The sequence below is a fragment of the Acipenser ruthenus genome, chromosome 49 (assembly GCF_902713425.1).
Source record: "Acipenser ruthenus chromosome 49, fAciRut3.2 maternal haplotype, whole genome shotgun sequence".
NCBI classification, from domain to species: domain Eukaryota; kingdom Metazoa; phylum Chordata; class Actinopteri; order Acipenseriformes; family Acipenseridae; genus Acipenser; species Acipenser ruthenus.
The window spans coordinates 5,936,577-5,957,670 of NC_081237.1; the positions used below are offsets into that span (position 1 = coordinate 5,936,577).

The 21,094-nt window shown below is 44.6% G+C and overlaps 1 protein-coding gene across 11 annotated transcripts in view; it reads right to left on the reverse strand.

Moving 5' to 3' along the window:
- The window catches only part of LOC131721881 (unconventional myosin-IXb-like), a 58,787-nt gene that overhangs the window by 9,182 nt on the left and 28,511 nt on the right, over positions 1–21,094 (reverse strand). For 6 of the 11 annotated variants that reach the window (XM_059015188.1, XM_059015185.1, XM_059015192.1 and 3 more), the window contains exons 4-33: positions 20,058–20,120; positions 18,492–18,591; positions 17,785–17,885; positions 17,061–17,190; positions 16,622–16,711; positions 16,376–16,492; positions 15,912–16,046; positions 15,473–15,594; positions 15,090–15,231; positions 14,450–14,645; positions 14,281–14,356; positions 13,983–14,075; positions 11,590–11,703; positions 10,536–10,575; positions 9,844–9,966; positions 9,196–9,276; positions 8,805–8,915; positions 8,279–8,401; positions 7,449–7,598; positions 6,939–7,096; positions 5,578–6,387; positions 5,391–5,484; positions 3,847–3,989; positions 2,772–2,905; positions 1,982–2,145; positions 1,617–1,724; positions 1,332–1,508; positions 929–967; positions 328–439; positions 75–148 (exon numbers count right to left, since the gene is read on the reverse strand). In XM_059015188.1, coding sequence (XP_058871171.1) covers positions 75–148; positions 328–439; positions 929–967; positions 1,332–1,508; positions 1,617–1,724; positions 1,982–2,145; positions 2,772–2,905; positions 3,847–3,989; positions 5,391–5,484; positions 5,578–6,387; positions 6,939–7,096; positions 7,449–7,598; positions 8,279–8,401; positions 8,805–8,915; positions 9,196–9,276; positions 9,844–9,966; positions 10,536–10,575; positions 11,590–11,703; positions 13,983–14,075; positions 14,281–14,356; positions 14,450–14,645; positions 15,090–15,231; positions 15,473–15,594; positions 15,912–16,046; positions 16,376–16,492; positions 16,622–16,711; positions 17,061–17,190; positions 17,785–17,885; positions 18,492–18,591; positions 20,058–20,120 — 4,120 coding nt within the window. The remainder of the gene's footprint in view (positions 1–74; positions 149–327; positions 440–928; positions 968–1,331; positions 1,509–1,616; positions 1,725–1,981; positions 2,146–2,771; positions 2,906–3,846; positions 3,990–5,390; positions 5,485–5,577; positions 6,388–6,938; positions 7,097–7,448; positions 7,599–8,278; positions 8,402–8,804; positions 8,916–9,195; positions 9,277–9,843; positions 9,967–10,535; positions 10,576–11,589; positions 11,704–13,982; positions 14,076–14,280; positions 14,357–14,449; positions 14,646–15,089; positions 15,232–15,472; positions 15,595–15,911; positions 16,047–16,375; positions 16,493–16,621; positions 16,712–17,060; positions 17,191–17,784; positions 17,886–18,491; positions 18,592–20,057; positions 20,121–21,094) is intronic. The other 5 variants (XM_059015186.1, XM_059015187.1, XM_059015190.1 and 2 more) reach the window with 5 other exon arrangements.

Sequence of the window (21,094 nt, forward strand, 5' to 3'; positions counted from 1 at the left end):
CATTGAACTATCAACGTATGTTGTATCAAACTGCACAATCAGATTCCCAGATCACTGCCGCGTATGGAGCTTACCTTCATCACACAGTAGGAGGTGCATTCGTTTTGGATTTTACTGATGCATTTCTTGTGACAGATAATCTTGCAGTCTGAGGAGACGAAAGAGAAGCAGCATTAGCGGCCGTTTGTTTTTACAGGACACGGCCCCCGGCTTGCCAATATCTCCAGATGTCTTTTTGCCTCACTGCTGTTTGGTTGCAGAGATTCCGGCAATGCATTCAAAATGTATGCAAATCAAAAAACAGAGCTAGACCCACAGAACACTCACAGCTGCAGATGAGGGCTTTCTCCATGGCAAAGATGTAGGAGGTGCACTGATCACAGGACTGGATGATGTTCACCTGATAGCTGCTGAGCACGTGGCCCATGCGTTTCTCCGACTGAAAGAAAAAGGGTTTTAATATCAAATACACTTGCACTGTTACAAAGATCCTGCAGGTGCAGCTCTAGGACTCTACAAGTTGGGCGTGGGCACAGTAGATTTAATACATGAGCTTGGAAGTACATTTCCTTAGATACTAGAGATACCCACACCCAGTCCTCAGGACCCCAGTGTCTTCTGGTTTTCAATGCAACTGAGCTCTCCTAAAAAGTTGCAGATTTCAAAAGGTACTTATAAAATGTTATAGTAAACTTGAAATCTCCAACTGAAAACAATAAGTAATTGGGAGCTCAGTTGGAATGAAAACCAGAAGATACTGGGATCCCGAGGACTGGGTTTGGGAAGCGCTGCATTAGCAAAAGCCGATAGCCAGATCTCTAACGCACATGCAGATACCCTTGAGAAAGCAGGTCTGCTTATTTATGGTACAGTAAACAACATCCATCTGGAGTCTTCTCATCCCCAATGAGAAACGGGTCATACTTACACACTTGTCTTTTTTTCTTCTCTTCCGAGTTTTTGTGGGCTGGAAAAAAATTAAAAGGAACATTTAAAAAAAAAAAAAAAAAAAACCTTGTGCTGTTCATTAGCTAATTTCTAAATCACCTCTGGATAGCCCCGGGCTCTGGAGTCACTATTGCCTTGCTTATGTGCCCAAGCTATATCACATCCAAGCTACCCGTTTGAGGAATCCCAAATCGTCTCCCAAATATTCTGCATGCAAACCAGTTTGGAATCGAGTCGAGGTGGTTTAATCCGATTCAAGTGCTCACAGGTCCAGCAGTACTGATTCTACCGAACCCGTTCCTCTGTAAATGTATTTTTGAATTCAAAGTAATCCTCTGTTTCGCGGCACGGGTGCGGTGCTGAATGACCGGGCAGCGCTCTACCTTGGCGGGCTCGGCTTCCTCCTTCTTGATCTCGGCCCGGATGAAGCCGTCCAGCACCGACTGGAACAGGTTGACCACCAGCTGCACCTCGGCCTTCTGCTTCTCCCCGGCCAGGCTGGCCACCTTCAACTGGTAGTTCTTCATCAGGTTCCTGTAGCGAATGTTAGCCGGCTGGTTCTGGAACGAAGACAAGACAAACAGTGTCTGAGTACCAGAGTAGAAGGAACCGGAACCTGCATTGATGTGCCCGAATCGTTGGTTTCCGATGCTCTTGTGCTGTTTTACCTGACGGCTGTACATGGTCTTGATATTCTCTCGGAACTGCATGGTGGCCATGATGAAGATGTTCTCAGTGTCCGACAGCTGCTTCCCACGAGACCGCAGGTCGTTCACCTGGCCAGAGAAGAGAGTTCACTTAACAAAAAGAAATAAACTAAAAAAAAAAGACCTATTCTAGGTTTTAATACAAGCTTGATTAGCTACAGTGTACAGGTAACAAGCTCAGGTGTGTTATTAAACTCCTAGTAAAACCAGGAATGGATCAAACTGCTATGCCATGGGATTTTTTCCCCCCAATTTTTATAAGCAGTAGGTGCTCAATAGGATTGTTGGTACGGATCCCCAGCGAGGGCAGCAGAGCTCAGACGGACCTGGTTGCGGAGGAACTCATCCAGCTCCTTCAGCTCGTTGGTGTTGGTGATCTCGCGCTGCAGGGAGGTGTGCCACTGCTCCGAACACGGGGGGGCATTGCTGATCTTGATGTCTGTGTTCTTCCTAGCCTTTGGGGAAGGGTCCCCTGGGTGCTGCGGGGGTCCTGGGCACAGGAAAGAACACTCAGGGAGATAGACAAGACACTGGGGGGGCAAAAGCATGGGACACAGGGTCCTGCTGGACAGAAGTAGGCTTTTGTTTGTAGAAACGTGGTGGATTCTCAGTTGGAAGAGAACATCTCAGGGTTTTATTTTTTTATTTATTTGCATCGATCTAAAACTGGGGTGGATCTAAACAGCACCATTAAAAATGTTAAAACAAACCAAAAAAAAAATACAGAATAAAAACCCCACAAGCTTATGTTAGAGGTGTGGGTTCACACAACACCTAGCCTTTGTGGGTGAAAAAAATTAATAAAATGCTCCTGTGTAAGTATTAGCATTTTAAGCCACTAGAGGTCAGTATAATGTAAAAGAGCAGTGTAAGCAGTGCAGGGCCCTTCAGGGAATGATTGAGGTGAATTGGCATGGCTTTGTGAGAAAGCCCAAATACCGGCTTCCCACACCGTGCTTCACCATTGCTACAGCAGCTATGCAGCTGGGGAGTTTATTTCCATCCCTGGATAGGTTACTGGCAGGAGGAGGGAAAGAGTGTTTCAAGGGTCTAATTCAGGAGTGGCCAAAGTTTTTTTTTTTTTTTTTAAAACCTGTTCTTCGTGAAATTTTTTACCTTCGCTGACTTTATTCAGCTGCATGTATTCAGCCACGGCCTGGGAAAACGTAATTTCAGGTTCTTCCGGCGTGTGCAAGTCTTTGTTAGAACGCTTATCGTGTTTCTTCAGGATCTTGCGGAAGAAGCCAGGCCTGGAACAGACACAACACAGAACGTCTGTCAGAGCCTGTCAGCATTGCATACACAGGGATGGAAATAAGACTCCTATTGCATAGCAGTTTCACCAACTCCAGGTTTTACAACAAGCTTGATTAGAAAGTGTATAAGCAACAAGCTCAGGTGTGTAATTCAAAGGAAAACCAGGAAGGGCTCAAGCTGCTATGCAATGGGAGTCTTATTTCCATCCCTATTATACTTTTTTCTTCTTTTTAAATACTAATATTTACAATTGAAAGAGGTTTCTCCAAGTTAAAGTTCTTAAAGGACAATATTAACTGCAGTACAAAGGTGCGTTATTTAGTCACATGTTTATTAAATCATAATCTCAGAGTTAAAACCATGTGTGCTGGCTCATGACACCGGAACACAGGTCTTGCAGTTTAATATTTGATCTGAAGAGAAATGCATCAACCACATCCGGTTTATGGTTTCTAAGTTTCTAGCTACTCTCTCGTTTGTGTTACAAATATTACATCCCCAGCTCCACCCCCCACCACCGAACAAACATGCAAAAATGGATCACTATTTAACACATCGGACATCATCTGCTAGTTCTGTATTTACACACATCATCTCAGCAGCCTTTTCAGGACAGCTTTGTGGAAGTATATTACTACAGATCTTCTGTATTGAGAGCAAAGCCGCTCGCTCCAGCTGTCCTTGGGAACCGGACACTAACATGAACACATTACAGGGAGGAATTCTAGGAATCTTTTTAAAAAAAAAAAAAAGTCCCTGGAAGTGTTTTTATTCCTATATTTGGAAAGAAAACAGCCGGTATCGTTTTCCACACTGTCTTGTTTTTAGTTTTTTTTGGTTTACATAAGCGCAGGGGTGATTTCCCACGAGTGCGTCGCTCTTCACTAGAATGACGTCATTTATCTCAGCTAACGGGACGGTATCTGTATCGTACTTGGAGTCCGGTGTCGGGGGCTGCGGCTGGGGCTGGGGCTGCGGCTGGGGGGCAGCTACAGTCTCCTGGTGGCCTGGGCTCTCGTTCACACGTCTCTTCAGGTTGGGCTGCTTCACAGAGTCTGCGAAGGATTTGGCAGGAGACTGCGAAGAAAAGAAAACAGGCATTATATGTGGGAATGCAGGGTAACTTTTGACGGTTTTATTTTAGCCATGAACACATCTGATTTCCAGTAGATCTTAAAAAACACCAGATTATCAAAGAGTTACGTTAGCTACTGAATTTAAATCTACTGGTGTGTTTTAATGAAAAAAAAAAAAAATACTAATAGCTACGATCAAGACAGAGGCCTAGCTTTTAGACATGAAGAGCAGTTAGCCTCATTACAAATCAATACTGTTCTACATTAAACCAGTAGCTACAGTACACAGACACAACGATTTCATCACAGTTCCACCAGTGTGTTAAACCTGCCCCTCAATCCAGTGTTGTACCTGCCCCTTCCCCTTGGGGGATAAGGGGGAGACGGGGGTAATAGGAGGGAGTGGGAAGGTCCAGTACTCCATATCTTCCATCTCCGCACTTATATCGATCAGACGACTGCGCATGAGGGCAAGCCTCCGCTTGTGATGCCCAAACTCCTAAAGGTTCAGAGAATTCAAAAATCAAGCAGCAGCCGTTTATCGAAAGCAGCCGCGCCCCACAAACTGCCTCAAATCGGTTTGGTGGAAGAAAAACTGCCAATCTGACTACCTTCTCAAACCTGCGCCCCTTTGAGAAACAACCGTCTGCGGAGGTGTTAGTTAGAGACGAGGGCGATTGTTGGGTTATGATTCTGTGCCTGGTCTCACAAACTGCATTACACGGTAGCACCGTCAGGTTACAGGTTACCTTTGTGTGTGAAGATCTCGTGGCGTTTTCCCGTCTTACAGAAATGTATGAAAACAGGATTTGCAGTTTTCCCAACTTCTGCTTGGCATCAACCCCCACCTCACTCTAATCACTGCCTCACAGTGACATTCTGTACAGGAGGCGTGACGAATTTACGTTTGCAGATCCCAGAACTCTCCTTTGGACCAAATTCCCTAAGGATTTGCTCCAAGGTGTACTACAAAGTTCAGAAACAGCTTTGTGTATTTGTTTTTCAGGTACAGGAACGTAAGGTTTGCGTAGGAGTATTGCTCTTTCTTTAAAAAAATAAATAAATACATGGGTGCCCTATGCACAAGAGCACATGCTTAGTGATTCTAGCCCATTTATAGCCCCACACCAGCAAATACAAAAACAATGCAACAATTTAAAAAAGGGTCAACACAACCTACAACTGTTGGATGTCAAAAATCCAATCCGAATAAATTTTAGATTTATAAAGGAAAATGCCAGCATACCTATAAAAAGACTAAGGGGGAGATTATTATTATTATTACATGTGTCTATAATAGGGCAGGGATCACAGCATTAACAGAGGGTGATTAAAAGCTAAAATCAGCCTGTCCTGAGAGACCTCCCCAGCGCAGCAAGAGAAAGACTTTAAAATCCTGTACCACTTTTCTTCTGTATGTTCCACAGGTACTGTAGTCCAATCCCGGGAGACTCTGCTTAGGCAAGTCCTCCAGGGATGTGGAGATCCCTTTAGTCCTGGGGGGGGAGAAACAAAACAGTTCCATTACTGAAATGCAACACAGAACAAACCATTAAATAAAAGCACACAACTCCGCTCGTCATCCTTACTGTAAAAGCTTGGGTTTCTCTGGCGACGGGCTCTCCTGCTGGCCTCCTTCAGTTTTGATCTTCTCCTTCCACCTCTCGCCCTTGTTCCGGAGCGCGGTCTGGTTGCTGTACCGATGGAGAGTGCCGCCGGTGGGGCTGCTCGGTTCCTTCTGCCCGTTCCGCTGGGCCTCCTTGCCGTCCCCTCCGACGCTGGAGTTCGGGGAGCTCAGCGGGAGGGAGGAGGGCCTGGCCACATCGGAAGGGCATTTCCCTTCCTTCTTCCCAGGAGAGTCCTTCATCTTCCACTCCACGAAGGTGTACTGATCCAGCTCCTTGCTGTCCGACCGCTCCTTCAGCTTGCTCCCGGTGTCCGCTTTCTCCCCCTTGGCGGGGGAGGGTGCCGTGGTCGGGGCAGGGTGATCACCCTGCCCTGGGGGGGATACCAGCTTGTTCTGCAGCTTGTCGTGTTCCAGCCCCCTCTGCCTCCTCCTCTCCCTTTTATCCTGGCTGCGTGGGAGCTTGTCGATGCTCTCGGCTGAAGGGGTTCTCAGGTAGAGGGGAGTGTCTCCCTTCCTTGGTTCAGGCTTCGAGGTCTCCTGCTCTTCCCCTTCCTCGCTGGGCTCTCCCTTTGCCTCCTCTAACTCCTTCCCTGTGTCGTTCACCTCTGTCTGAGGATCTGTCTTGACCTCCTCTGGTCCTTTTTCTCCCTTCTCCTCCTCCTCCCTGGCTTGCTCTCGCTGGGCTGCTGCTGTGGCTGCTTCTTCTGCCCTCTTTCTGGCCGCTGCCTCCTCTTCCTCAGCCAGCTGTTTCTCCACACTCATGGCTCGGTACCTGGGGGACAGTATCGCAAGGGCATAAACAAATTGAAGCTTGGAACACCTGTCTATCTAAGGGGTGTTCAGTAGGGCAGTACTGTCTCTCTTCCCTCCGAACTCAAACACCACCCCAGCATGACTAGAGAGCACTGTCCTTCTAATGAGACTAAACTACAGTCGTGTCTAATTTGTGACAGCAAAGGAAATATAGGGGTCTACAGAACTCTGCTAGGTCTTAAATCAACAATAGAGGGGCTATCGAATTATGACATGAATGTGGGTATAAAAATAGGTGAAAAAAATCTAACCATGCAGTAACAAGAGAACTAGAGTTTGTTTGACAGGTTCCTTAAATATCAGGTATAATTGCCTCTAGAGGCTTGAGATGGAATAGCTCAAAGTAGAAAACAGACACACTGGAGTACAGCATCTCTTTCTCGGCTCTTAAAAACAGGACGCAATGAGAAAAACAGCCAGAAGACACTGGGACCAGGGGAGAATGCCAAGCTAAGGCAGCCAGGGTCCTTCAAGGAGGCAAGCAGACTGGGAAAGCGCTGTGAATCCTACCTCCTGCGTGCGGCGTGCCCTCGGACCACAGCCTGCAGCTTCCGGATCCCGTCCAGCTGTTTCTGATAGGCCATTTTCTGTGAGTAGCCGCGCCACAGCGCTTGGATAGTGGTGGCAGCACTGTGCTTGTGTCGCATATTATAGGAGCGCCAGCATTTCTGTAATAAATCATCATCATGAGGGTGGGCTTACCAGCGTAACAAGAAAAACCATTTATATATATAAAAAAAGATCTGTATTACTACTGTAATATTAATATTGGTACCTATTCATACTGCAGTGCAATTTCTCTATTACAATCACCAGTTTAAAATAAATATTTTGGTTTTGCAAGATGTGCTATTGTACCATAGAAACCCTCCCAGGAGGGCATTAGAAATGTTGACCCCTCATCGCTGTATTAGAAGACACGTGCACAGCGTTCACTCAACGGCCCTTCCTTTGATGGGTTTAACAGCGCACGTGTGTTTGCTGTAAGGGTGAGTGTGCGGCTGGGTGAGACGGGACTACCTGAATGGTGGTGGCTGCCTGCCTCATGCGCAGGTAGTGTCTCTTCTCCAGCTGGGCTCTGAACCAGCGCTGCAGGAAGATGATCTTCCGGATCACTTCCTTGTGAAGGGTGTCCTGCAGCCTCTGACGCTCCGCCTCCTTCATGAACACCTGCACACACACACACGCTAATTACACATGGCACCATAGGCGAGACTGGCACACACTACTGCTGTAAACCATGTCGATTACAGCGATCAGACAATACAACGTTAGGGGAGTAGATTAAACCTAAAACTAAGGCGGATGTGCGTTCTAGCACCACAGACACGCTATTACTGTAAACTGGGGTGACTCTAATGATCAGACCTGGGGTTTAAAAAAAACAGGGATGGAAATAAGACTCCTATTGCATAGCAGTTTCACCTGTTCCAGGTTTTACTACGACCTTGATTAATGTGTTGGTAGCAACCTCAGCTCAAAACCAGGAATGGATCACACTGCAATGCAATGGGAGTCTCATTTTCATCCCTGTTTAAAAACATGCCTTTAAATTTTTGTTCAATCACAATCATTGTTGTTTTTATCTACTATGTCTCTGCAGGTAATCCCAGTAAGCAGCAACGTCTTCAACAAAGAGAAATATTATAAAACAGTAGGCAGGTTTTTAAAAGTGGTGTTTAGTGTACCCCCCATTTCATCACATACTCCAGTTTTGATTCACTGGCTTCTGAAGCCAGAATAGCTTCTATACAACGTTCTCTTTGTCTCTAGTAAGCACTGTGGGTTCTACCCACATCCCAAATAAAAAAAAGTGTGATTGGAATCCAGCAGTCTATGCTGAAACTGACCTTTGTCTTCCCGATCTGGTAGTTGTTCTTGTTGAAGCCCATTTTCTCAAACAGAGCCGAGATCTCTTCTTGGGAAGTGCGGGAATTTTTGGGCAGTAACACCCGGAACTGTTCCACGAATTCCTATAGAAAAAAATAAACACAGCAGCGTGCAAACGTATTAGAACACTTCAAGATGTGTCACTGATATCCTTTATATCAGGGGTATCAAAACCCCAGTCCGCTCTTGTGCTTTAATTAGGATTATTCCTAAAAGAATCTCATGCATTTTACCATATGTGGCTGTGTTCCTTTTTCTCTTATTTTAAAATGCATGTGTGGCCTATTAAAGTCAATTAAATTGGACAATCACAAGTTGGCATATTTTGACAATTTCCCTAGATGTTCAATTACAGTGGTTTGATTTCATCTGCACAACAAAATCCAAACAGAAGCAATGGGGGGGATGTTCTAATAAATTTGTACTGTACACAAATAAAAAAAAGAGTGAATCCAAAACGCATCATTCTCGGCTCTTCTAGCTTACCTGGAAGGTGTATTTGGCACTGTAACCGGAGTGCCGAATCCGAACCGTCTCCAGCATCCCGGTGTACCTGAGCTGCTGTAGAACCAGCGTGTCATCGAAACGCAGCTCCATCTGCATGCAACACACAGGCGAGTTATCGATGCAGAACCCGTACACAAGGGTTCTGAGAGGGCCACACAAACATCTCTATGAGCAGGGCTGGTTTTTTCATGGTAATAAATTGCTCATTTCACAGCTCCGTGCAGTGGTCAAGGTCAACTACTAAAAGACCCTACTAAAGAGAGTAGAATGCTTGTCAAATCTATTACGATGTGATTTGTGGAAAGCTATCTGGTTCACTAATTCCGGGTCTTCAATACGGCATCATGCAAGCCCGTGTGTACAAACCCACCTTCTCAGAGTTGGAGCGGATACATCTGATGAAGAACGGCTCAGCTCTCCCCAGCGTCTCCATTAACTTGCTCAGCGAAGTCTACAAAACACAAGCTTGTTTAAATAAACACACACTGCACTCACACACACACTCGAGCACAACAGCCAGTCTTGTAAGATCTTAGGTTAGTTCCCTATGATCCTGTAAACAATCAACCATATAGTTACCTTGTAAAAGAGGGTTGTTAATGGTTGGTTGCACTTGAATGGAGCAAAAGCTGAATAACTCCTTTCTATTATAACTGACAAAATAACAGTAATAAACTGCAGTCACGTGGTATGTGAGCCTGCTAGAGTATAAATCACAGGCATAGAGGAGACAGACAGAGAAGCTCCCAACACCTCCAGGACCATTGATGCATCAGTCTGGGTATTTGGAACGAATGGTCAATAAATTGAAACATGTTCTGGTTTTAATTTCAGGATTACCTGAATTCATAAACCTGACAACAATGAAAGCGGCGCAAATAACCTGCACTCTACTCTGCTGTACTGTAACAAGACGGCGTGGGTTTAGGCCAGCGGTCCTCAGAGCTGTGCTGGTGGTCAAATGTGTGCCCGAGGACCCCTGGTCTCAGCTGCAGCGGGAGAAGCAGCCTCTTCTCACCTGGAACTGAGCGCTGATGCTGGGTGGTTTCTTCTTCTTGTGCAGGTGCAGCAGAGACTTGGTGGTGCGGTCGTGCAGGGTACGGCTCACGATGTGTTTCAGGGACTTGGAGTCCAGCAGGTTCTGTAGAGCGGAGAGACAACCCGACAGTGGAACCTCCAGTACCGTACACAGGGATGGGAAGAAGACTCCCATTGCACAGCAGTTTCACCCATTCCAGGTTTTATTAGGAGCTTGATTAGGCACAGTGTAAATGTAACAAGCTCAGGTGAGTCTTATTAAAACTGATAGTAAAACCAGGAATGGATCAATCTGCTATGCAATGGGGGTCCAATTACTGTGCATAGATCTTTACAGGTTTCAATACAGCAAATGTGGAAAGAACACCTCTTATTGCTGTTCTTATTGATATTACTGTGCTTGTTTTTTATCTATAAAAACTATCCTATTAATTATAATACAATCATTTTAAAGGATTCTTCAAAAAAGGAAAAAAAATGTCTTCATATGTCTGGTAAAAAATACTACCCAGCAAAGAACTGCCATGGCTATTTACAATTCTGCATATTCACAATAAATATTTTCTATGCAACAAGCTACAAAGGAGAATGAAGGACAAAAACACTGGAAAACACATAGCAAAAAATGATATTTTTTTGTGTTTAGATTAAGAAATAAAACATCATGTTTACCTTAGGAATGAGCTGCTTCTGTTTGGTACTTTTATTTTTCCTGTTGAAAGGCAAAGTTAAAGAGTGGTTTTGTTTTGTTAGGGAGAGGTACGGCATTGTAAAAACTGAGGATCGTTTGAAGAGGAGTTAGTGTAGAGGCGAGCCGTGCGATGGGAGACAGTAACGAAACAAAAGGGGATAGATGAAGAAACAAAGACAAGCAGCCTGCCCAGCAGGAGGGTGTCTGCTTCCAAGCTGTGAATCACACAGTGCAGCGATTACATGAACGCAATCCCAACGCTGGAAACAGAGACAACATCACAATAACAGCAGCCCGTTGCTCTAAAATGCTGCTGGACTGAAGTGTACAGCAAGTTGGTTGCAGAAAGGAAATCATGATTTGACAAGCGCACACTGTTCCAAATTCAAAACACACTGAATTTGGATGGTCAGGGCTGCGGCTAAGGGAAGTATAAGCAGCAAGTGCTACGTAAACAAATGACCTTCTTTAAGTAACGCATGCAAAGGACAAACACTGCATTCCCTCCCTATATGAAAAATGGACTAGCATGCTTGCTTTAATACAAGCATGGATTAGCTAGAGGGATCCAACAAAGCATTCTGAGCAGAATTCTAAAGCAGTGTGTCTTATGTATTCATACTTGTTCAATCTAACAATCTTTTTAAGTGGCAAAAGATGATAAAACTATTCTTTAGTCTCATTTTATGGCATTTACACTACGTAACTTTGCAGGCTACCCAAGGATAATGAATGAATGAAACATTCAGTATCATGTGAAGCCATAAATATTTGCAAGCCTTTTATTAAGTGTTTTTTCACATATGCAAAAAAAAACACAAACATTTTTGACACGAATATCAAATTCCATTAGTAGATTTGATTACCGGCCTGTCGTTTTGAGTGGAGTTATCTTTCCTAGCCCTGCAGTGTTGAAAGAGTTAACTATTCAGAATGCCCGCGATCATCCTAAATTCTAGAAGCTCCAAACACCCCCTAGAATACTTCCATTAGCTGCAGCCCCACGTTGGCAGCTTGCCAGGTCAGCAAACTCACAGGAAGTGATCACGGGGGTGCTGCAGACGACTCCAGGACTGCAGCAGCTTGCGTGGGTCTTCACCGTCCCACGGCAGGCCTTTGATACTGCGGATGATTTGGGCATGCATGTCCCTGATTAGATTGCAACCAGGAGGACAGGGAGAGGAGAAGGGAGGGGAGAGCACAACAAAGGGAAGGATAGGGTTAAACAACTCCAGGACCCACAAACCACACCGGTGATTAATCGCAAGCAGGGCAGTTTCAGGAGCAGGGTGTTTTTTCAATATCAAGATCACCAGCAGCAATGCGACATCAAAGGCAAAGCTGAGCCACCTATCAAAACCCAATTAGTTCACTACAAGGGATGTAGAAAATAACCTGAAATCACTCGCCTAGCAATTTTTACTAGCATTTTTTGCACAGCCCACAATGTCACCCAGTGACAAAGTTGAATTAAGGTGTCTCTAAACCAGTTTTTTTGTATCTCTAACTTTAAAAAAGTTAATGCATACAAAACATTTTGACCACTATAGATTATCAGCTATAAAAAAAAAAGGCAATTGTCAAAGTTTCTTGACCTTTACAAGGTTTCCTTTAGGTATAACTCAATGCTGATTCTTTCACAGCACACAGTGCCACCAGGTGGTTGCATGCAACTGCATGTAAAACCAGTGACTGTGGCAAAAACTCTTTGAATAAATAAATCCTTGCTTCTCAATCCCTGCATGTGTTAATACTGCAGGTGATCTTAACACCCTCTGGGTCCCTGCATCCTGAAACGACACTGCCTGTGAACTTGTAAGGTGATTATCACGTTCATTTGCTGTCCGCACACCATGCTCCACACCTGCTCCATCGACATGCTTTAGTTGTTTTAGTATCCCAGTGATTCAGACTGTGTTACTGTTAACCCCACACCTCCCAGACGTGAATCAGAGGTTTAGTGGTGGACCTGACCCATGCACTGCATTCCCTAATTAAACTGGAGGGCAAACCCTGCCTGGAGAGAGGGCACCGGATCACAGGGGAAGCTCAAGACACACTGGAGGAGGATCCCAGGATTAAGTCAGACAGCGTGATATACTGTACTTCACGTACTGAAATAAATCAGACGGCTAAATGAGCTAACTGAAAATCTAGATATCTGAAACATTTATTGGGTGTCGCTGGTGTAGGCAGTAACAGGCCATATTTGACAAAATATTTAGCGGTAGCCCAAAGCTGCATTGATAGATTCAATCTCTGGCTTGCTCAGCTAATTTATTTTACTGTTCCATTACAATGAAAATGGCCCACACTGTTTTTCCAGCCCAAGTCTTGCGTTCTTCCAGGACCTGCTTCGATTCACCTTCTCCACCCTTATTTAATTTCCCCTGCAACCTACAGGTCTTTATTTTCTTTTCGGTAGCTTCGGTTATTTTGCCAGCTTCCTCTGGTTAATGGTGCTTTATCAGGCTCTGGCAGCCTTTCTAACTTTCCTGTTCTTCCCAGAGACTGTATAAATCATAGCAAGACCAGACTGGATCGAGTATTGCACAGCGTTTCGAACGGCTGAGCAGTGATTTACAGCTTTGACAGAATAGCACTTATCGTTTTAGAAAGGATTCTGGAATCGCAAAGGAACTGGTTTGGACCTGGGTGGCTCTAGTGCTTTTAAAAGGAACTCTTGCTGCTTTGAGATATTGCCTTTAAACTGACTGTTCTTGTGGTTTGGTAAGAAGCCAGATTTCATTAGGCTCAACAATTTGTACACTACTACTGTGCTAGCTGTGTTAAACTTGTAATGCAATTACATGTTAAATAATTCAAGCTGTCTAATGTCAAGTGGTGGTGGGAGCTAGAATCAGCATCAGCTAATCCACAGTTATCAACCACCATTACTATTTAATCAATTGCACACGAGTAATTATAACCAAACATATTTATCTTTAAAAAAAACAGAACGCAGCTTGTATTTATGTAATTTGATACACTAAATTTAGACTTCTGCGGTTAACACAATAGGAGTAAGTTATGACAATGTAGCAGAGAATTTAAAACACGGAGATGCCAGTTAATGCACCAAAAAATGAAAGTAGCCTGTCCTCAAATGAGGACAATGGCACTTAATGTTAAATGCATACTTAACAAATGCCAGTCATCTTTACTGCACACTAAATGTGCTCTGGTTATTTTATTCCTATTGGGGGAGAAAAAACAAAACACCAAGTAATAAGCAAATAGAAGACAAATTAAATGAATCGTATCCCTATTGCATCTTCTTGGTTCCCTAGCGCCTGGGTTTTAAGGAGAGGAGTTCTAAAGTGGTTTGATTTCGCTCCGGGAGATCCTCCCGCCCCCCCCGTCCACACCCACTCTGTCTTGAGCTTAGAGCCCCTCCCCCTGGTGCCCGTCTCCTCCAATCCACTTACTTCTTATTTGAATAGCTAGTAAAGATGTCTTCGAAAACGTCTAGGGAGCACTCATCCAAATTATCAAAGGAGAAATCGAGCAAAGAGAAGCGGCTGTGGAAGGAAAAAATGGCACAACCACCGTGAGCAACCCGAGTGCCTCTCACAGGGGGTGGGACAAGCAGCTCACGGACAATTCCCTAAACCGGGATTAAGAGATTAGGTGCCTTTCATAGAGAAGATTATAGGAGGAAAGCGCGTTGTGGAGGACGCTCTCCAAAATAACTTCATAAAAAAATGATTCTAGATTTCTGCTTACCGGTACATTTTCTCTACGGGCGTGTTTGCTCTCTGGAGCTCTCCCAGCGGCACACGAGAACCACGGCGTACAACACCTGAAGGGTGAAGGAAAAATAAATCAATGCATTAAATATCCTGCCACGGAGCCCATCTGCTTTATGCTAGCCTGCTTTCTGTGGGAGTCTCACCTGCCGTCTTGGCTGCCCAGCGCCGCCCCGCCTCACAGAAGGCAGCTATGCCCCGGATGGCCGCGCGGAGGATTGCCCAGCGGAACACTGCCACTGGGTCCATGCCCACCAGCTCGCGGATGTAGGCGCGGTCACTACTCCTCAGCAGCGCCACGATGTCCGGCCGCATGTAGTCCGTGTTCTTCTCCCTGAAGTCCTGCAGAAGAAAATTGAGAAAGGCTTGTAGTCGAAACGTTTGCCATTCAGTTTCTTTTAGTGTGACCACCCGACCGATGCCCACTGTATACTAATTCACTGCAAGGTAATATAACCCCTTAAAAAAAAGTTTCCCCATAGTAAAAGCATAGCAATGTGTAATAAATCACAGCAAAAGCATGGTAAAGAATAGCAAGGTATGGCAAAGTATATTATTAAACATGGCAAACCATGGGAAAAGCACAAGGAAACTGCAGAAAGAACATGGTAAACTTTAATAAAGGTAATATGCGCATATGCAATCTATATGAAAATGCCTTCCCTACCAAATACATACCCCAACACACAGTACAAACATGAACAAAATGGGATTTGCTAAGCTTTCCTTCAGCATTGGGACAGTGCTTCACATTGGGGTTCAGAGCACACACGGCTGGCTCCGTACCTTGATCTGATACTTGACTTTCCCTGCAAAGTGTCTGATGATGAAGGCTGGCTCCATCACCGGGGTCCCCACAAAGAACTGGTTGCCGTCGTGTTGCTGCTTGAACTTTGCCAGCAGGGTCTTGTTGGTAGCATGTGGAAAACTACAGAGAGACAAAAAAAAAAAAAAAATTAAACACTCCCGGAGTTGGGATAGCGCTTGAAGAGGCACTATAACCTCCTCCTGCTGCAAGTTTGCCTAGCAGTTGTAGCAGCAAGACAGTCAAGGCAAGGAGAAAGCTTGTGACCAAATTGGGGAATGCAAACAAAACAAGCTGGCCAGTAAGGGGTGCATGTTGCTAATAAAGTAGCAGCACCCAATCCTAGCTCAGGCAGGCCTCTTACTTGCTCTCCTCGTCCAGCAGGTGGAACAGACCGGTCGGTTTCTTGCTGATCAGGTGAATGCAGCCCACGTTGTCTGTGTAGTCTATGTTGTGCCAGCTGATCCCCTCGCTCTGGTACTCCTCCTGCAAGACAGACGGAAGGCGGGCTTGGTGATTAACCGTCATGCATGAACGATCGATAATAGCTGAGAATTGCTTTATATGGGGGAGAAAGAAGTTGCATCCTCATAGGAGGTCATCATGCATTTGCATCTTCAGTATGTCACCATATAAAAAAAAAACAAGAGTAGAAAGATTTTTTTTAGTTTGTGTTACTCTGTTCCCATACAAGGTCGCCATGCATGAAAAAGTGTTAAAGGCGTGGCTTTGGGTATACAAGCCTCATGGCAGGTAGTGTAGAGAGTGGTGTGAAGTGCGTGCTGGACGGTCAGAGCGCTCACCTGCTCCAGTTTGAAGATGTGCTGATTGAAGTAGTACTGCAGCTGCTCGTTGGCGTAGTTGATGCAGAACTGTTCGAAGCTGTTGGTTTCAAAATCTTCAAACCCAAAGATATCGAGAACCCCTATAGATAAACACTGGGGGGGGGGGGGGGGAGGAGGCAAGGCAACTTCAGGTGGAAGTCAATGAACATATTGCTTTTACAAAATACTGCACAACACTAAGCAATGCATTAACATATCACTTTTCCCTATGATTACAGGAACTCAAGGTCCTCCATAAGGCAAGGATGGCCAATCGCAGTCCTGGAGGGCCAATCCACTCCAGGTTTAACAGTTACAATAAGATAACTATTTGAGGGTCTGGATGGAGGTTTCATTGGTTCAATCAACATTGTTTGACACACACACAGACATGCCCATAATCTTCAATACCCTACACCGCAGGTTAAATCTCCTATTCTTACTGTAACAGACTCCTCCATGTCCTTCTTGTTCAGAAGGGCGTGGTTGATTCGCAAGACGATCCAGTCAAACAGGGCGCTGTACAGAGACTTCGCCATGGAGTCCCGAGCCGTGATAGCCTGGAACAGAGCAGAGGAGAGGAGATGAGAGTTCAGGGGACAGTGGACACACAGCCCCAGCAAGGCACTACTCTACACAAACCGAGCCCCCCATCACTGACCCCCTCCCTCGAGAGCTCTCTCTCTCACCTCATTGAGGCTGTAGGGCAGGATGAGCTTCTCATTGACAGTCACTGTCTTGCGTTTGGTCAGCGCCTCCACCAGCATCTCCTCTCGAACCTGGAAAAGAAAATTCAAACCGGGAAATGCAGGGTGGATTTACATTTAAGAAGCAGGGTGCGGCTAATTATGAACGAATAACTGCACTCTGCATTTGCGGGTCTCTGTTTGCAGTAATATTTCAAACGAATGCATTTCGCTATCACGGATCGGATTAGCGAGGGTCTACTGTGCCACGTTTTGCTAACGGCCGTACCAATTCAAATTAAAAGCGCACTAAACGTCGAGTGCACTTTTTAACCTTAATTACCTGGAGTGACTCCAGCACTCTGAATGCTCAGACCCTGTGTGTCATGACAGGGTCATGGAAACAGACAGGCATGGATGTGAAATTGGTGCAGCCAATTACCTTGAGAAGCTCGGACAGAGTGTTGAGGACCTCCGGAGGCCCCACTTCCAGGCCCTCGTCTCTGCCAGAAGATTTTTTCTGATACGACACATTGCCCAGGTAAAGAATGGCGGACAACACAGAGAAAATTCTATAAAAAAAAAAAAGTGGGAAAAAAAGAAAGGATGTTTGAAAAGACACAATATATACAGACAGGATGTGAATTCATTTGCAGTTTGACAAGCAGATCAATGATAAAGGAGGCAGTATTTAAACGCATCACAGATTCCTGGCACTCTCTGTGGCTACCTAAATCCACCATCACAATACAGAAGCCATGATAAGAAACAATAAAAAAGAAGGGTCCTTCTCTCCAGTATAGCATTTAACTTGCTCTGTATACACACACTTGTAAAGTCATCCGTGTATTGTGTATTGTTACAAAAAAAAAACACTCATTTTAACCAATATGACCAGGGATGCGGTTGCTGTAGTATCCAGGGATATAATAATGTCACTGCTTCAGTTTAGCACAGAGAGTAGGGATAGCAAATTCGGAACAGAAGGTAGGGAAGCCCACACAGTTATAAACGCATGGAATCTGCTACCAGGTGAAGTAGCATATAAAACACTAAGAACACTATATAAATAATTCAATACTGTCCTGTTAAACTAGATCCCCTGGGTGAGGGAAATGATTTGCTAAGAGGGGACCAGCCTCAGTTGCCCTCCCTGGCTCACTCACTGTTTTTTGGTGGACGGTAGGAAGCCCACCATCTCCATTGCCTGCTGGAGCCTCTCAAAGTCATGCCGGAGGTCCTCCCCGTCTTCAATCTTAAAGTTCTGCTGCAGGACAAGACAAGAGGGACAAGTTAAACCAAGCAGAGCTCTTCAGAAAGCAACGGAGCCGACACAAGCATGCAGGCCGCACGCAGGCTCAAGAGGGCAATCCTGGGAAGACGTCACGTTTGTTACCTTTTGATGATCAAAGTAGTTTTGTGTATTAGGATTGACCAATGAAGATTAAAACAAAGCTCATAATTAGTCTGATAATTAGCCCTAACCCTTCAAAACCTGATAGAAATTGGTAAACCCGGAAATAAATCCTTTCCATGTCATTAAAAAAAAATTATAATTATTTATATAATTATTTTAAGTATCTATTATAATGAATACGTATTTTTTTAGAAAAGAAAATTCAAGACGATGGATTAGCATGAAAACTATTCCAGAACAACGTACTATCAACACTTAAATTTGAACAAATAAAACCTCTCCTACACAAAACACTCCTGCTGAAGCGTATGGTCAAATGTGGCAGCATTGCTCAATTTTCTTTATTTCCAAAACAGAGGATTAAAAGGTGATGACAATTCACACAGTTATTGCAGTGCTGCAAACTTTTTGCATGGGGGTAGATGGCCCAGGACTGGGATGCTGTGGCAGACTGACCTGCTTGAGGTAGATGTAATCGTCTGGCTGAAGAAGCTTAAACTCCTTGCGTTCCTCCTCAGAGGCACCGAGCAGCAGGTAGTAGAACACGTGGTAGTTCCTGAAGACGAGAGAGACGCAAAATGAACAAACTACACAAACCAAAAAACACGCCCCACCTCTAGAGTCTTTAACCTTTAACCTCAGAATGATGCTTTGAATGCAACCCAGCGATTCTAAATGAACCGTCTCTGACCAGATCAAGAGATTGGGCATCACACAATGCCCAGTGTGACAATTACACTGGATGTACAAAACCCTGCAGTTTAAATCACAAACAGCAAGCTAGCTTCACCCAAACTGGGATCACTGGAGAAAAGTGACACTGATAGGAGGTCTCAGTATCACTGAAAGTGATGCCCCTTTTGTGAGGTTTCCAGAGTGGGACCACATGCTGTGGGAGGCATGTTTTGAACTGGAAAGCCAGCCGTCCATTACAGGGGCAGTGCTGGGATTCTAGAAATCTGGAAAGCTTAGCGATCTAGGATTTTGGCTTTCCAGCTTGTTTTAATAGCAGTCAGCTAATTCACCAGGCCTTCAGGATTTTTAAAATGGCTCAGTTTCAGGTTTTTATGAAGTAGCGTAAAGTGAAATCTGACTTCTATAGTGCAATAAAATGCACAGCCAGGCTGGTAGGATTTATACTTCACTGCTACCGAATAGCAATGCTTTCGGTTTCCTTTAGAAAGCTAAAGAAAAAGTACCTGTGATGATGCTGGGCATGTTAAGAAAATTTTCCAAGTTTCCAGTAAAGTGTTCCCCGGTCACCCCCTTAGACACGTGAAAAACTGTAGTTCTCCAACAAAAGCCATAAACAAGCAGCCCTTACGCAAACAAAGCTGTGCAGTCAGGCAGCATTGATATGAATGCAAATCACAGTGTAACAGAGTTGCAAATCAGTTTAGCAGTGCAGAGAAACAGCCCCGCTCAACTGACTATTCAGTTACCCTGTGAATCTGCTACCCATTGCACCCACATGGTACGCAGAACTGCACAGCACGGCGCGGTTTCTATATGAAATGTTCTAATATAAAAGATCAAAAGGTTTCCATCAATCTTTTTCTATATTAAAATTGTGTTATCAAATTGTATGCTAAACAGACAAAGTCACTCCAAATCGGAGGAGCCTGTCCATACCGATTGTCTCCTGTAAAAAGGAAAGACTGAAATCCAACGATAAAAAGGTGCTTTTTTTTTGACATTTCCAAGTCCCGGTTTTGTATTTCACGCTGCAAGCCCTCCCAGCTATCTGCAATCTACAAGAACGCCCTTCAGCTGCTGTGATACTGGCAAGACGTCACTATAAACAAAGTGCTGGTATCTCGTATCTCAGGAGACCACCCTTTCTCAATAATAATCCAGACAAACATAACGGTTCCTGGTCTGGGTAATTAGTTAGGCAGAGAGGAATACAAGTCTGTGCTGCCAGTCCCCAGCACCTCTCACACAGCCACGCTCTCATCAGCAGACCCTCTTCCTGCACGCAATACAGGATTCACGGGGTCGTGACCTGCTACGGTTCCTTACCTTTCATTCTTCTCCCGGGAGACGAGCCGAGACTTCTCAAGGAGGTACTTTTCAACCACGGCTCTGGAATGCAAGAATAGAAGAAATAAAGAATCATTAAATCACGGGCTATGCAGTGCTGTACAGTACCGGGTACGGCCCATTTGGAACCCTTTGAAGAAACCCTATTAGAAACAGAGAAGTATTACAAAGCAATGGCAACACAGTGGATTGGGAACTCTTCACAGTAACAATTCTGATAACACACTAGTCCGGTACACATATGGTGCAGCAATGGATAGCCAGTGTGTATTTATTCATTGATAGGTCTACCAAGGGCTTGTGCCATTGTAGCTGCCGTACTGTAGCTACAAGTTTCACTTAATATCAGGGCTTCTCAATCCTGGTCCTCGGGACCCCCTGTGTCTGCTGGTTTTCATTCCAACTGAGCTCTCAATTACTTAACTAACCCAAACTTAAATTAGACCTTTTAACTCTTGAAAAGTTGCAGATTTCACATCAGCTATAACATGTTTTTAAGTAACATGAACTCTGCTGCAACTGTTTAAGAGCTGAAATGTCAGTTCAATGAACCACTGCAGACATTCAGCACAACTCCTCCGGGTGCAAAACGGAAAAGGAACAAGACAGCCTGAGTCACTGCAGGAGGAGTCGCTGATTCAACAGAGGGGTTTGATCAGTTAGAACAGGGGAAACAGAACTCTCTCCTCATCAAATACCACACTAGTGACTATATCTAAATGGCATGCACATTAAACAAACCTGTATGAGACATTCACCTACTTTAAGAAGATCTTCCATACACTCAAGTTAAAAACTATACAAAACTAAGCCAAATCTAAGAAAAACTCACGTTTCAGCTAGTGCCGTGTACACTGAAGAATGCACGAGCTGAAACATCTGTCATCTTGACCTAGTTTCTTATAGTATCCCCTTGTATAAGGACCCTGCATTACGGTGTAGAAGGATTGAGGTTTGGTTGAAATACATGGTTTGTGTTTTATTTTTTTTATGCATGTACAGAAGTCCCCTCCTAC